The 14,705-nt window shown below is 38.2% G+C and overlaps 1 protein-coding gene across 1 annotated transcript; it reads right to left on the reverse strand.

The window, feature by feature from the left end:
- Nucleotides 1-197: 197 nt before the first annotated feature.
- Nucleotides 198-13,998, reverse strand: LOC111660825 (S-adenosylhomocysteine hydrolase-like protein 1). Its single transcript, XM_023414231.2, has 17 exons — nt 13,524-13,998; nt 9,899-10,010; nt 9,653-9,796; nt 9,419-9,519; nt 8,995-9,097; nt 8,137-8,231; nt 7,751-7,857; nt 7,544-7,660; nt 6,720-6,783; nt 6,228-6,316; nt 5,866-5,936; nt 5,642-5,736; nt 5,453-5,551; nt 5,016-5,084; nt 4,523-4,601; nt 4,041-4,161; nt 198-3,719 (listed from the first exon to the last, which is right to left on the reverse strand). Exons 1-17 carry the CDS (start codon nt 13,701-13,703, stop codon nt 3,713-3,715), a joined length of 1,653 nt encoding a protein of 550 aa, XP_023269999.1. The 5' UTR covers nt 13,704-13,998; the 3' UTR covers nt 198-3,712.
- Between the last annotated feature and the right edge of the window lie 707 nt (nt 13,999-14,705).

The raw sequence follows: 14,705 nt of genomic DNA on the forward strand, positions 1-14,705 counted from the left end.
ATAGCTACTGTTTATATTGCATCCCTCTTCTCTGTGCGAGACAGGGCATAAAGATCATGTGATAAGACAGTACCCCCCTCAAGTCCCTTATCATGTCAGTTGATGTTATGCCTTAGTAGTGCATATTCCCCTATTCCCAAATATAATCAAAAATTTGGTCCGTCTATCTATGTCAGTGAAATTATGTGTCTGAGCCATTTTCAAATCTAAACAGCAGTTTATTAAAGGGAATTGGGCACAAAAAATGAACAGGGTGTATACTACTGAAATTGTGTTCTTCAAATTAAACTACAGATACAATGTTGAAAATATAAGCCTACTTTATAGCTAATATATCATTTGCAGAACTTTGAGTCCACATCAAAAACTTCAAACCAGCAACAGTGCACAACTGTCAAATCACAGTGGTATGCTTATTTCCTTCAATTTGACAAGAGTCAAACTGTCTGCTCCAGAAACAACACATTCATTTGTCTCTGTAATGAGTTAAACGTAGATTAAAATATCCATATTATTGGTCAAAGCAAGAGGAAGTCATTGTAAAAGGCATGTGCTATAATGAAAGACCACTGCAAATAATTACAATGAAGGATTGTTGAAAGAAATAAAACTTAGATGAAAATTATACATGAAAATCAATGTCAAAGTACATAAGAACACCGAAATGTAAAGTATTGCCTAGTAATGTCTAAAAATTAGTGATCTTACAGTAATACATATTTGAGTACTGTGAAACACTGATTGAATAACTCTCCAACATTGCAGAAGTAAAACACTTTTGACTGATGTGAGTATGTTTTGCTGCATAGCTATTACTGTATATTGCAGAATAACAACCATATTGGGTATTAGCATATTTGGGAAAAACAGTTGGACATGTGAGTAGAAATTACTAAGTGAGTCACAAGGCACTGTCAACTGACCAGTAACCACGGTTACAGCACACATCTTGCTGACAATGATGTCCTCACTGAATGTCCTTGGCTCTAATGCCTTAAAAGCTGCTATTGCAAAGATGAAAGCACTCCATAGTATCACATTGTAGGCTAATATTCAATAAACAACATTAAGACACAAAAACCAAAATATTAAAATCAGAAAAAAAAATTAAATGAATGAACAAATTAAATGCAGGAATCACCTGTACCTGCAGACAGATTTTAAGTTTTTTGAAGGGTGATGGAAACAGATACTGAATGTGGAGCAATACCATAAAAAGATAACAAGGTGCTGAACCCTTGGCAGGGACAGTAACACTGTCAACTGTTTGGAGTAAGATCGGCCCAAAAGCCACCAGCATAAAATACAGCATATTGAATTGTGTTGAAGAGCTTTAAATTCAGCAATAACAACTACCTGCACACTATATAGTTTCAATTGAAGAAAATAATTACTCAAATAAGTTTCCTGATGTTTTCAATACTTAAAAAAAAATCTTACATGTGAATATAGAGAAGTAAATGTGGTATACTGTATTTGTGCATTTAACAAGCCTCACTAAACAGTAACAGTGCTTAAGCCTTTTAAACAGTGATCATTTTCAGGAAACAAAACATTGTGTAATTAGAATAGCAGTAATGACGGTGTAAGAGAGCAAGATAACACAGAGGTAAAGTTAACACATCTGTTGAGGCAAATGTGTTGACAACAAAGCTTATCCATGTCTAGTCCCAGAGCATTTGTTGTTAAAATCTTTAATAGAAAAACAGACATTGTCTAGTTAACAGAAGATCAGAGTCCTCTGACAAATCTAAACAACAAACTGAATGTTGCACTTCAGCAAACACCATTATTAGACTGGTTCATCAGACACTGTTGCATATACAGTACAAACATACTGTATGTAACACTGCTCAACTGGCATAACACAGAATATACATAGTTGTAATAGTCATAGATCATAGCCATAGATCACAGATGCCATGGATCATAGAGTATCAAAATATATAAACTTATTTTACACCTCTACTGTAAATAGTAATTTCATGAGAATGACAATGAGATTAGACATGGATACTTAGGTCAGACAGTGCAGATGTGGTAAAAATATATTTACAGATAATTTGAGATATTTGAATGCCCTGAGGTGCAGATACTATTCTTTCCAGACACCAAAACCTCAAAAATGGACACATCTTTTAAAGAAAATAAATGTCAAGCTGTCTTCTTATGTTTGTCATAATCAAAAAGTAGTCAAGTTACTATTCGCCAATATCTGCTGAATGTTAGCAGTATAGGTGATGGTACTACAGAGGAGAGGAAATTTCCTCTGTATCTTGTGGATGGAATGTATTCAGTGAGTGAGTGCTGCCTCATCAAACAGAAAGAACATTTTAAAGCTGAATTGAGCGATTTTTTTTTTTTTTTTACCACTGGGGGGTAGAAAGACAAAACAAACTCACAGACACACAGCATTGATTTACAATCAGCTTATCAAGTTGTTATGGCTCATTTGTAAGCAAGCGATTGCCTACTTTAAGGCCGGGAACCCACTGGATGCGTGGCGTGGCGGCTGCAGAACATCTTGGTTTTCATTTGGGCGCCCATTTTAACAGGATAGAGCGAACACACTGTCTGCCTAACACGTGTCTCATGCCTCGCAACTGCATCATGTGATCTACAGATTCGGCGGCTCGCCTATTTTACACGCGCACGTGGCTCCCAGCATAAAAACATAATTGGTCATACTGACATCATACCGGCAACATTACACAAAACTGACATTTTCCACTAAAGCTGTCTATGTCTAGGCTGAATATGAATATGTCACAGACATGAAAAAAAAAAAAGTTTTTTAACCATTCTAGGAGCTGCATGTGGACACAGTGGCAACTTTATGTAGAAAGATGGAGCTGGCAAAGCAGCCGGTGTGAACACACTCACATGTGCAAGCCACAGCAGTTCAATGCAGCCACTAAGCATGAACAACACAGGCAGTCTGTTCCCGGCATAACACCCAGCAGACACACTGCGACATCTAATTAGTCAAATTTTTGGCCACCTGATAAATTTAAGTCCAATATTCATTGGCCTCTTAGCTCTGACTTGGTCTACCTAGTCAGGAGAACATTTGACTTTCTTCACAAGCCAGAATTAACATTGGCTCTCTGTCGTTTTGTGCTAGACCACGCTTGTCTAAGCTTCTTTTCCTGAAATGGCTGCAAATGTTCTGATATAAGACGTTGATAAGAGAACCAAAAAACACAAGCTAAAAAGGTGGATAAAAAGCTTTGTGTGTTTTGTATTTCAAGTGACTATATGGAGGAATTTGAAACAATGTTTATATAAAAATGTCGCTTAATGCAGGTTTAACTGATTTCACATCTAACCATTAATATTTCACAACAACTGTAAACCTTCCCTGTCACAGTCATTTGGCACAATATATTGATACATTATTCAATATCTATTAAAACTCTAAATAACCTAGGAGTCAGCATGTATGGAAACAGATGCACCTGAAATTAAACAGCAGGTCTAAGTGCTGTAGTTACACTGACTTTTCATGGCCAACTGGGTGCTAGGTCCATCATCTGTAGGAAGCAGCAAGTGACGCAAAACTTGCTGTGGTCAGTAAAATACAACTAAATATAAGCTGTGCATCTTGTGGAGGGTATAAAATACAATATACATAAATCTTTTGTTTGTCCTAGGGATAGGTAATATCAGGTACCGTCCACTCTAGGTGTGCAGATGGGGAATCCCTTGCAGATTAATACCTGTGAACACCAAAAACAGAGAAAATATTAACAGCAAATGTTTTTTATTATTTTAAGTTTGTGAGCAGCTTAATACAGTCTATTAATGAAGTACAAAATACCAATCAACTGTTCATTGCAGCTACTCAAATATGAAAAATGTGTTGCTTTTTCCTGCATGAAATTGTTTGTGCATTATGACTGTTGTTGTTCAAATATCAATTTGGGCTCTAATAATTTGTGGTGGTTTCTCATTAAGAACGATAAGTATTCAATCAACACAAAAGCCACAGATTAATAGCTAATGATTAAAATCTATGCTAAAAGTTTGTAGACCTGTACCTGTAGTAGTTGGGTTTAAAGGGACCGTTCTTGTTGAGGCCCAGGTATTTCGCCTGCTCATCACTAAGCTCTGTCAGGTGGGCATCAAAAGTGGCCAAATGGAGACTGGCAACATATTCATCTGAAATACACAGATATGGTTTAGTAAGAAAGAGATACATACACATGGCTCAACACAAGAAATCAACATAATTCTGCTGGGTCAAATTCTACTTCTACCCAGTCACAGCCTGACTTAGATCATCAGTTACAGCACCAGCACCACCAGAGGGCATGAGTAAGTTCAGAGAAGGAGATTTTTTTCATTTCCATCTCATCCCATGTCCTAGACGTGTAATCTCAAAAATAACAAGCAAGGCAGACTGAGGAAGAAGTTAATTCACTTAGGACTTCGGTGCTACAGCCCAGCCATGAGTATTGTTACTCACTGGACTTTAAATACTTAAATACTACAGGTCATGGTTAAGTGTCTATATCCTCACCCATCTTCTTGGGAAGCAAGTAAACATCCTGCTTGTATCGTCCCTCGGGAGCATTGTACAACTCTATAAGGGCCAAGGCCTGAAAACAAACATGCATTAATAACTCTGTTGGAAATGAATGCATATTATGAATTTAATGAAGAGCATAAATGCAACTATGAACTTCTGATTTCAAAGCAATGATAGCACATCTATGAACAGAAGCAGCATGTGGCTGCAAGTCTACTGTATACAATCACATGTCATTATGTCCTTTACAAGCAGGAATCTATTTTATGTTATAGAAACAAGCTCAGCTCAGATACAGATATTGCTCTCTTGTGTTTTATAATTACTGATGACATCTCCAGGTCAGAGCATGAGCTCGTCTGCAAGGATGGTCAAATGATTGCACCAAAAAAACACATGGTGAACCCTATATACTGCTATCCACAGTGGACAGCAGTACCTACTCTGTGTCATTAGCTACTATCAGTATGTATCAACATGTTACCTGAGTGGTGGCTGTGATGGACAAGACAAAGGTGGGGACAGTGGAGCAGCTGAGGTTGAGGAGACGTCCCTGTGGAAGAAAACATGTTATCAAGAACATAAAATGCCAAAATGCAATTACGTTTAAGTATCGCTGATCCAACATAATGAAACCTTGCATATTAACATGTTGCTGTGGTCAGTTAATTAGTGTAGCAATAAATGTTATCAGTGATCTATTTCATAGTTTCCATAATTACTGCTTGAGGGCAAATTATTTCATATGACAGCTCACAAAGGGAGAATGGATTTCTGGGCTGCTGTATGTTATAGATGCTGTATAAATGGTGGTACTATGTATGTAATGTGCTATATTTGTTGGTGTTTTGTGTTTCCATTGTTTAAATGCAAATTAAACAACATATTACATATGATTACAAGGCACATAGACGTAGTCACCTCAGCCAGTAGTATAACTCTCTTGCCATCCGGCCAGATGACGTGGTCCACCTGAGAGCGCACTCTCTCCCAAGTCAGCTCAGGGGTCCGCAGACTTGCCTGGAAGAGACGAGTTCATCTGTCACCCTCACGTTCTTTATGATAGGATAGATTTAACTTGGAATTCTTCCATTGTAAACGCTACTTTACCACATCAATCTCAGTATTGGAGTGCCCCATGTTGCAGACAATGGAGCCGTTTTTCATTCGGTCGAGCTGGTCTCTGGTCACCACATTCTTGTTCCCTGCAATTAGACACAATATGTATACTGTATACAAATATATTCTAGATTGAAAAGCTATAAAATGTTATTCTATATGAGTGCATTCTCAGTGAGTTGTTACGCCAGCATCAGCATGGCAAGTCAAGTTACCAGTGCACGTGATGATGACATCAACCTGGCGAATGACCTCATTCAGCTTGACCACCCTGAACCCATCCATGCTGTTCACACACACGTGAAAGAAGAGGTTCAACGTTCAGCCTCAGCGAGGATAGTGACAAACAGCAAATGATCTATTATTTATTGACAAGCAACTGAAACCGATGGACTCCCTTGTGTTACTGCCGAATTGAGATCAAGCTGAACTTAGTTATGTAACAATATTTTGTTTGGTTATTAACAAAACCTAGCTTGAGCAGCTGTACTATATTGATATCCCTGCTGCTGTCTCTCCTATTCATTTATGTCAACAGATTCAGCATGCAGATCATCCCAGGTCTTGTTTTCCTCACCAGGCCTGCAGGGCACAGATGGGATCGATCTCTGTAACATAGACGATGGCTCCCAGAGCTTTCAGAGCAGCACAACAACCTTTTCCAACCTGCACAGACAAAATAATAATATATAATAATAAAATTATAACATCATATTGTATGACAAGCAAAGTTACATATTCAGATTACCCTCACCTTAATAAAAACTAGAGAAATAACCCATATCAGTATTTAAACACAGTAAGAATTTGAACATGACAAGAGTATTAATCTCAATTACATGTAAAGACTGATTCTTTAATACCATCTAGACTCAACAACAAGACAAAGATATATTCACTGGCCTGTAAATCCTTCATCCCAATGAAATGGGATGACAGCTATCTGTGTTATGAGTCCATGGACTGTGTTTATGTGAGTTGCAAGCATTGCAATGTACTATCACGAATGTTTTCAGGGCTAGATGATTAACAGTAGTTTGAAATGTGAACGTTATAATCAGTATCTCACCTCGCCGTACCCACATACGACCACCTGTTTGCCTCCAAACATGACATCTGTGGTTCTCTTCAAGCTAAAGAGGTTTGAGACATAAAGTTAGCACATTTTGCAGAAGTGAAAAACTGCCACTTAGTATGTTTCCACCTCCAAAATCTGGCATCTTTATATGATAGAGCAGTAAAATCTTATTTGGCAGACTGTGGAATCAAAGCTTTCACTCTTTACAAAATATCTCCTTAAATATCCCAGTACAGTAAATCATAAAGGTGATGATGCTGTCTTTTAGTGGCATAACTCCTAATGGAACACCTGCTACAAGACATCAGTATACCTTGCAGATAATTAATCACAACGAACGGCAATAAATAATGAGTGGGTACTGTAGAAAGCACCGGTGCAGAGCTGTGGCCACATCGTTAAAGAGTACAAGACTATTCATATGCTGCCTTGGTGATAATTAACAGTAGGGTAATAAATATAACAAGTCCAGGGAGTTTACAATGTGCAGCACAGAGGATTACACAGACAGCAGCTTTTTAAAAACCTACTCAGGTGATATGTGAATTTGATCTTTCCGAACAGGGTGCAGTTCAATGATAGCAGTGTCTTGACTTTTTCCACACTCCACTGTAAAACACCAATCCTCATGTAAACAGTTTCTGAGAGTATTAAACTCCAGGTTGTTTTCAAACTATGAGGAAGAACCTTTTCAAACCACACAAGTCACTGTAAAGCTGTCGAATAAACAAACTGTACTAGTGTTTAAACATGAGTCGTACTTGTTGTTATTGTGCCTTCCAACAATCAAATACCTCAAACACAAACTTACTCACCCGTCCAGGATTGACTCTCTGCAGCAGTACAGGTTGTCAAACTTCTGTTTCGTCACAGAGTCATTTACATTCATCGCTGGCACACACAGTTTTCCAGCTTTGGACAGCTGATACAACCTACACAGAAGGCGGAAACGTTTCACTTCATGTTTGGAATTCAATATGTGTAAGTACATAGTAGTACATAAATATTACTCAATAAATTACCTGTGAACTCCAGTGACACTCTCCTCTACGATTCCCCTGATCTTCTTGAATACATTAGGGTATTTCTTGTACATCCAGTGTGTCAAGTCTCCTCCATCATCAAGGATCTGACAGGTGAGAGGAAAAAGTTCAGATTTTCCTTTATGAACATAAGTGTTTGTAAAGAGACGGTACAGACAGACAAGTACCATGTAAAGCCTGGCACTGCTCATTACTTTTTGGGCACACAAGTCAAAATAAATCACACATTAATTTTTACATTTTGCCTTGTATTCTGAGATACATGTACAATATATCATTCCCATGTTGCAGTCTATTCCTATAAAACCAAGGGACTCAAAAGTGGACTGCACCCTCACTAAGTTAAAAAAAACTTTTGCACATACCATGTTCGGCTGCCAGCCCTCAGTGTTGACACATCGGTCAATGCACCACCAAAAGTCATCCTCAGACTCCCCCTTCCAGGCAAACACAGCCACACCTGAGACATTACGGATGGGTAATATCTTCAGAAATCTTATATCAACAATACCATTTTCTACCATCTTGATTGCTCCGTCTAGACTGATGAACATGACAAAGTCCCTTTAATCTTCCAAAACAGAAACTGGAGAGACTACATTAGATTTCTATGCTCCCATTCAAGAAACCCTTACCAAGCTTCATGTATGAAAGTGAATTAAGTTACTAACATGTGACACTTTTTGCAATACAATAATCCTATAATGCACAATTGTGAAAATGTTTGGACAGATCCAGAGAATATGAATATCATTATTGGGTGTAAAAGCAAGTTGGAGAACTGTTCAAAAATGCCAGACACTTATGCTTCCTAGGTGCCATATAATGTATATTTTTCCTGATAGAATAGCTCAACATGTAGTAGACTAGTAGACTATGCACAGAAATAAATTACTGAACAGTAGACACAAACCAAACCCACCACCCTAAAAATGCAGGATCTCCCCTGAGTGACTCCTTAATTTGTAGTAACCCCCTCAGCTTGTCAGATCATTAAAGGTCTACTGTGGAAATTTAGTACATACTTAAACCATCACATAGCAACCACAGATAAAAGGCTCAAGTAGTGCTGTTCTTTCACTAAATGGCAAATCTTATGTGTTCCCATTATCTCCGCAGGGATAATTTTTCAGAAGTTTATTAAACATTCCCAAACACGATCCCTGTTCCCGAGCTGCTTACATGGCAAAGGACACATATACTTCTGAAAAAGTGCTGTTTACCTGTCTCTGACAGGGCAGCAGCCACTTCATTCTGCGTAGAATATATGTTACAGGCAGTCCAGCGGCACTGAGCACCAAGAGCAACCAGGGTCTCGATCAGCACCTGAAAAGAAAAAGGTAAACAACAGGTGAAAAGGAAAATTGTCAGAAAAAAGGTATTCACTTATTAAAAATATAACACATTAATCATTTGAGCATTTTATTATTCAGTAACACAGAATGTTAAAATGTTCTTCAAGAATTTAAGATTCAAACAATATGAGAGTTGGCGTAAAGTTACAAAAAACTTGTGTTGTCTATGCAGTAAGTAGAGCAGAAACTGTGATTAAGATTGACCTAAAATACGAAAATCCTGATTAAGAGCCATTATCACACTGCAGCCTTTGCTTAGGTGTTGAAGCTCAAAGTCAGAGAGAAATCTTACTGCAGTCTGGGCAGTGATGTGAGTGCAGCCCACAATTTTGGCACCTGCCAATGGTTTCTCACTCTGTGCTCGCTTCCTGAGTGAGATCAGCGCTGACATATCTGAAAACAAGACAAGTGGCATGTTTAATACATGCTTGGTTAAAATATAATGAAGCATCATGGATGTCTTGTAGATAAATTAGACAACATTCAAGTGAAACGGTCAGGTAACTGCAGCTTCTCTGTGTTTTACCCTGTTCTGCAATCTCAATCTCACGTCTGCCAAATTCAGCCTGTTTGATGTTCTTGACACAGAAGTCACTGCTGCCCTTGGAGTTGACCTGTGTTTTGTCCCGTGGTGAAGTCTCATCATCAGAGCTATCCGTATAAGACGCAGCTGTAAAGGAAACAAGGTTTTCAAAGAACTCGCCAATACACAAATAATACTGTAGACAAACTGAACTCTTGTGGATACATGTATCCGGATGTCTCTCTTTACCGGAGCTGTAGCTGTCTGTGGATGACTGAGAGATGGAACGGGACAAGGAGCGACGGCCCGCCTTGGTGGGGAACCTGCTGAACTCCTGCTTGTCCTCCACAAACTGAATTTGCTAAAACAAACAAAGACACTGTGAATTTAATTCTTTCATAGTAATATTAAATGGATACAGAGCTAGCCATATCATGTAAAGAATTAAGCAGTTTCAAAGCTCATATTCTAGTTTAGCCGGAAGTTCGGTACTGTGAAGATTTTAGAAAAGAGCACTTCGCTTTTCTTGTTTTAGCAGAAGTTTTGTTTTTGTTTTGCTTGTTTACATGACTTTAGCCTTAATTGGATTTGCATAGAGCGGAGTGAAGAAAAATGACATTCTTTGCTAAAAACACTTTGGTAACATAATAATCCAACTGAAACTAGTAAGCTTATTTTGTTGCATTGCCAAAAATAGATGTCAGGCTGCAGCCCAACACCTATTGCACCATCAAGAAAAAGCAAGCAAGCAAAATTCAGCTGCCCAAGCAAAATTTTAGTTTGGATGGCCCTCTCTAAACTCATGATTGTGTAATGATTGTATGCACCCTCTCAGTTTACCATGCTGTTGCTGCAATCCAAAAAAACAGACAGATAAAATCACAGAAAATGGATACAGCTCTACTGCTTGTAATCATCTACTTTTCCAGTGGTCTTCTGTAATGTAATTGTAATGAGTGCTACCATTGCTTGCTTTGCTTTGTTTTGTTGCCTCTGCAGTTTTGTTGCAGTTTCATCTCCTGCTTATCCTTTACTTTTTCTACATCCAAATGAACAGTTAATCCACAGGTAAAACAAACTCAGTTTGTATCTTTAAGAGGAAGGAACTTGTGTTTTAGGTATGTGGACCTGGCTTTATGCCTGGTCAGCTAACTTTTTATCCCAGTAGTTAAACCAGAAACAATTTTGTTGACAAAGATTTTGCATGCATCGAGGCAACATGAGACAGTGAGAGGAGTCCTCTAGGTGCTGTAACATTATATTCTCACATGCTAGTGAATCCAGGTATAGAGAAGGCAGATCTATACACATCAGCAGTTTCTGAAATGTTTTTGGTAATCATTTTCTTTACCATGCTGGGTGAGATTGAACATTTTGAAAAAAAGAAAGAGAGAGAAGAGAGAGAGTTAAAGAATTAGAGCATGAGGCGATTGGATTAGACCTTAATAAGTCAGACTACAGTGTGAGTGAGATGTCATTAATGCCACTCAGGCTCATTCTCTTCATCTTTGAATAGCAGTCAGGTCAGTCTCTGGTTTCTAGGTTAAGAACTGGTACTGAAAACCCTCCACATACCAATGAAAATAACATGGCAATGAGGAACAATGTGAAGCTGTTTTCTTGAGATTAAGGTGACAAGACACCACATATTTTCCCCTGGCAGGACAGGATAATGTGGGTTGCAGAGCCTGACTGATACTGAAGTTTAGGGTTCCTTAGATTTGGTTATCAAGCCACTGTGTTAAAGATTGTATTAATTCTCTGCTATACAAAGTGTTTCTTATAGACTCCACGGCTAATACCAAGGGAATGATAGTGATGTTGCAACCACTGTCGATTGGGATGAATGTGGTGGCTGGAGGTACTCCAGGTTTTATGTTATGCTGTCACTTGGTGCACTTTTAATGGTTTATTGAGTTTTATCATGTTTTATGCATCTTACGTTTAAGTGTGTGTTTGTTTCACCTTGCTGCAAGACAGATTTCCCCCTTAGGGAAAATCAAGTGGAAGTAGACAAAAGCCAGGATTATACCACATTGAGATGACTTGCTCCCATACTCTGAAAAGTCTCCCCATAGAGTTGAGAAGATGCACCTTCTTAACAATGTTTAAAATTAAACTTAATTTCCTTGCCTGCAGTCCCCTGTTGTTGCTGTTTTTTAAATGTCGCTTCTAAGAGATTGCTGAAAAAAATATGATTGAAAGGGCATGATTGAGAAAAGGTAGCTAAAATTCCACATAACCATCTCATTAGAACAACTACGCTAAACCCAATATCTAACCAATACTTAACCATCTCCTCCAACCTAATTCCTATGTATAATCATTTGTAAGCTTGCCTTGTAACTTACCTTAACCATCAATACCTAAATATTAACTACAGACCATAACCATTGAACTGAACAACTCTATCATAAATGTTTAACATAAGCCAAACATTTCTGTGAAAACAGAAAAAATGATCTCCTCTGAGCTTTGAGTCTGGATCACAGAGGCATGAACCACAATGTCACAGCAAAAAGTTGTCTTTCTACCTTTGACCTCATATATATATATATATACACATATTGTACTCTTACTAAAATCAAACACAATAATAGGTTAATTACAGTAACTGTATTACCATGAACTGATTTCTAATTTATTATTTGGCATTGGAGTAGATTTGTTAATACCCGCCCCTTGTGTCAATGTTTACAATAAGTCCAGTGAGTGCAGGTGATTTCATTACAACAGTACAACTTTACACTCTTTGATCACACAACAAATATTTGGCAAGCTAATGACTGCAGTAACATAAGTCCCTCCCAACAAGAGAATGAGGATGTGAAACAGTTACTCTATAATGAGGCTACCAGACTGACTAACAAACCTATGGCTGAGAGTGTTTACATTTGACGGATTCCTGATCACAGCTAAGCAATAAGTTTGCACAATGTAAGAAAGGCATTTTAAAGAGTGTATTTGGTCTGAAACTGGCATTCATTTGTCCACACAAGCTTCAATGGGGTGTGCAAATACTTTCCCCCAAAGAATTCAAGCTGCACCTCTTCCTTGTTCCTTGAACATGTCAGCTGACCCCATTATTTCCTAAATGTAACCTGGAACAAATTTTGTTTCTTTGATGACGATATGGTCCGGAAATGAAGTAATTTAGATTCATAAATACGGTCAACAGTTACAGGCTTTATTTGGCAACACAGACTGAGAGACAGTCCATGTTAGTTTTTCTGTGTTATGTGAATCATCGCTAGTGTATTTCTTTGTTGAAGTGGTAGCTGAATTGCAATTACTGAGAGGTCAGCAGAGCAATTAAAATTGAAGTGCTGAAACAATTTGAAATCATCCAAGTATAAATGATGAACCAAACGTGTCATATTGGAGGTCCTGAGAAAAAAATTAATGTCAGTTAAAATTTAAATTGACAGAAGTTGGTTTAAGTGTTAAGTGATGTGTAAGATTGAAAGTGAGAGTTTCGTTGTTTTCAATGAATCATTTGCTTTAGCTTTATAGTGCATTCTCCTATGAATGTGTATTCAAATAGCCTACATTAAAAATAAATGTAACATGTCTTTATCCTAAAAGTTGAGGGTTAAAATATATATTTACTATATTTACCAAAGGACTGAGGGTTGTCACTTACTTAGTATACTGTGGGCTGCGACATTAGTGTAACCTATTCTAAAATTAATTTCCTGGAGTACTACTGAACACATGCACAGGTTGCAGCTTCAAATGAGCTACGACAGGTACAATATTGGTCACATTAAAACAGTGTATACATTCGCCAGGCTGTATAACATCCTACAACGAGTTTTCAACATCGAAATATCCGCCACAGTGGCGTTAAGCGGAGACTTGGCTGAAGTCTTACCTTTTTAACTGGTTTGTGAGTGGGCACAGCGCTGAAGGCGGACGACAGCTCTCCCATGTTCATTTCGCTATTCTTGCTCACGGTCATAGCTGAATATTTTTCCGCTACGTTTTCACTCTCTTTCACCTCTTTGCTTGCTTGCTTCATCTCCAACTTCGCGTCCCCGGCCGGCTCTGACATGCTGACGGTGGCTGCCTTACGTTACCTGGGCACAAATGCAACAACCGTTGAGCCTCCTTTGGTATTAACGTATGAAGCTAACCGCTGCTAGCTGACTTCTGCAACGACGAGAGGAAGAGAGGTTTTCAAATTACGCATACGCAAAAACAGAAAACAAACGCAATGATTTAGTATCTGACTGTGAGTGGTCTAGTTTGATGTAGCGCTGACAAATATCGTTATGTCGTCTGCAATTTTGCGTAGTGTACAGTCGTAATATTTCCTTGCTGGCTCAGCTGTCACCTGGCTGAGTAACTTTGTGGGCGGAAACTAATAGACTGAGGGGGCGTTTCATTTGATAAGATGCGTTCAGGGAAGGTGGGACAATAAAAGGACAACAATAACAACAGCGTAGGCTAATGTAGGGGTTCGTGTGTATTATTTTTCTCTTTCAGGCAAAAATTAACTGGCTGTAGCACCGTACTTTGATCAATAGCATCTGTTATGAAAGCAGCCAACCAAATGCAACTTTCTTTTGATTATTCATTTTCTTCCCACTGTACTGGCTTTCAATCTAACCAGGAAATATGCCCAGAATCAACGCTATAAACTGATACTACAAAGTATAAAGTCTGTATTAATTTGCATAATATGCTGTTTTGGCTTTATGTAATGTATAGTATGTAATGTTTTGTACAAACTGTATGTGGTTTTTGAAAAATACTGACCACTTCAAATTTGAGACCTTAAGAAAGAGAAAGCAAAGTATTTTTTCCAAAGACTTTACTTTGAATTCATTTTTTTTATGACATCCACCATGCAGCCATCTCACCATAGTCCACTTTTTTCCGGCTGTGGAAATCAGTTCATCACGTTTGAGAGAAATTGGTGTCCATTAACAAATAGTATCTTTTCCAGTGTGAATGCTCCAAAATACTTGTAGACCACTGTATATAGGACTGGGACACAGATACAGAGTTGAAACAGTCAATTCCCAGTTTTGAGAATGCAACATTAAGCTCA

The sequence above is a fragment of the Seriola lalandi genome, unplaced genomic scaffold, assembly GCF_002814215.2.
Source record: "Seriola lalandi dorsalis isolate HSWRI2012SDOR001 ecotype SW California unplaced genomic scaffold, Sedor1 jcf7180002054522, whole genome shotgun sequence".
In the NCBI taxonomy this organism is placed as follows: Eukaryota; Metazoa; Chordata; class Actinopteri; order Carangiformes; family Carangidae; genus Seriola; species Seriola lalandi.

Coding starts and splice junctions, on each gene's coding strand:
- LOC111660825 (XM_023414231.2), bottom strand. CDS start 13,703: ATGTCAGAGCCGGCCGGGGACGCGAAGTTGGAGATGAAGCAAGCAAGC. Junction 5,085..5,452: donor GAGTTATACTACTGGCTGAG/GTGACTACGTCT, acceptor TTTCTTCCACAG/GGACGTCTCCTCAACCTCAG. Junction 4,162..4,522: donor CTTGCTTCCCAAGAAGATGG/GTGAGGATATAG, acceptor TGTGTATTTCAG/ATGAATATGTTGCCAGTCTC.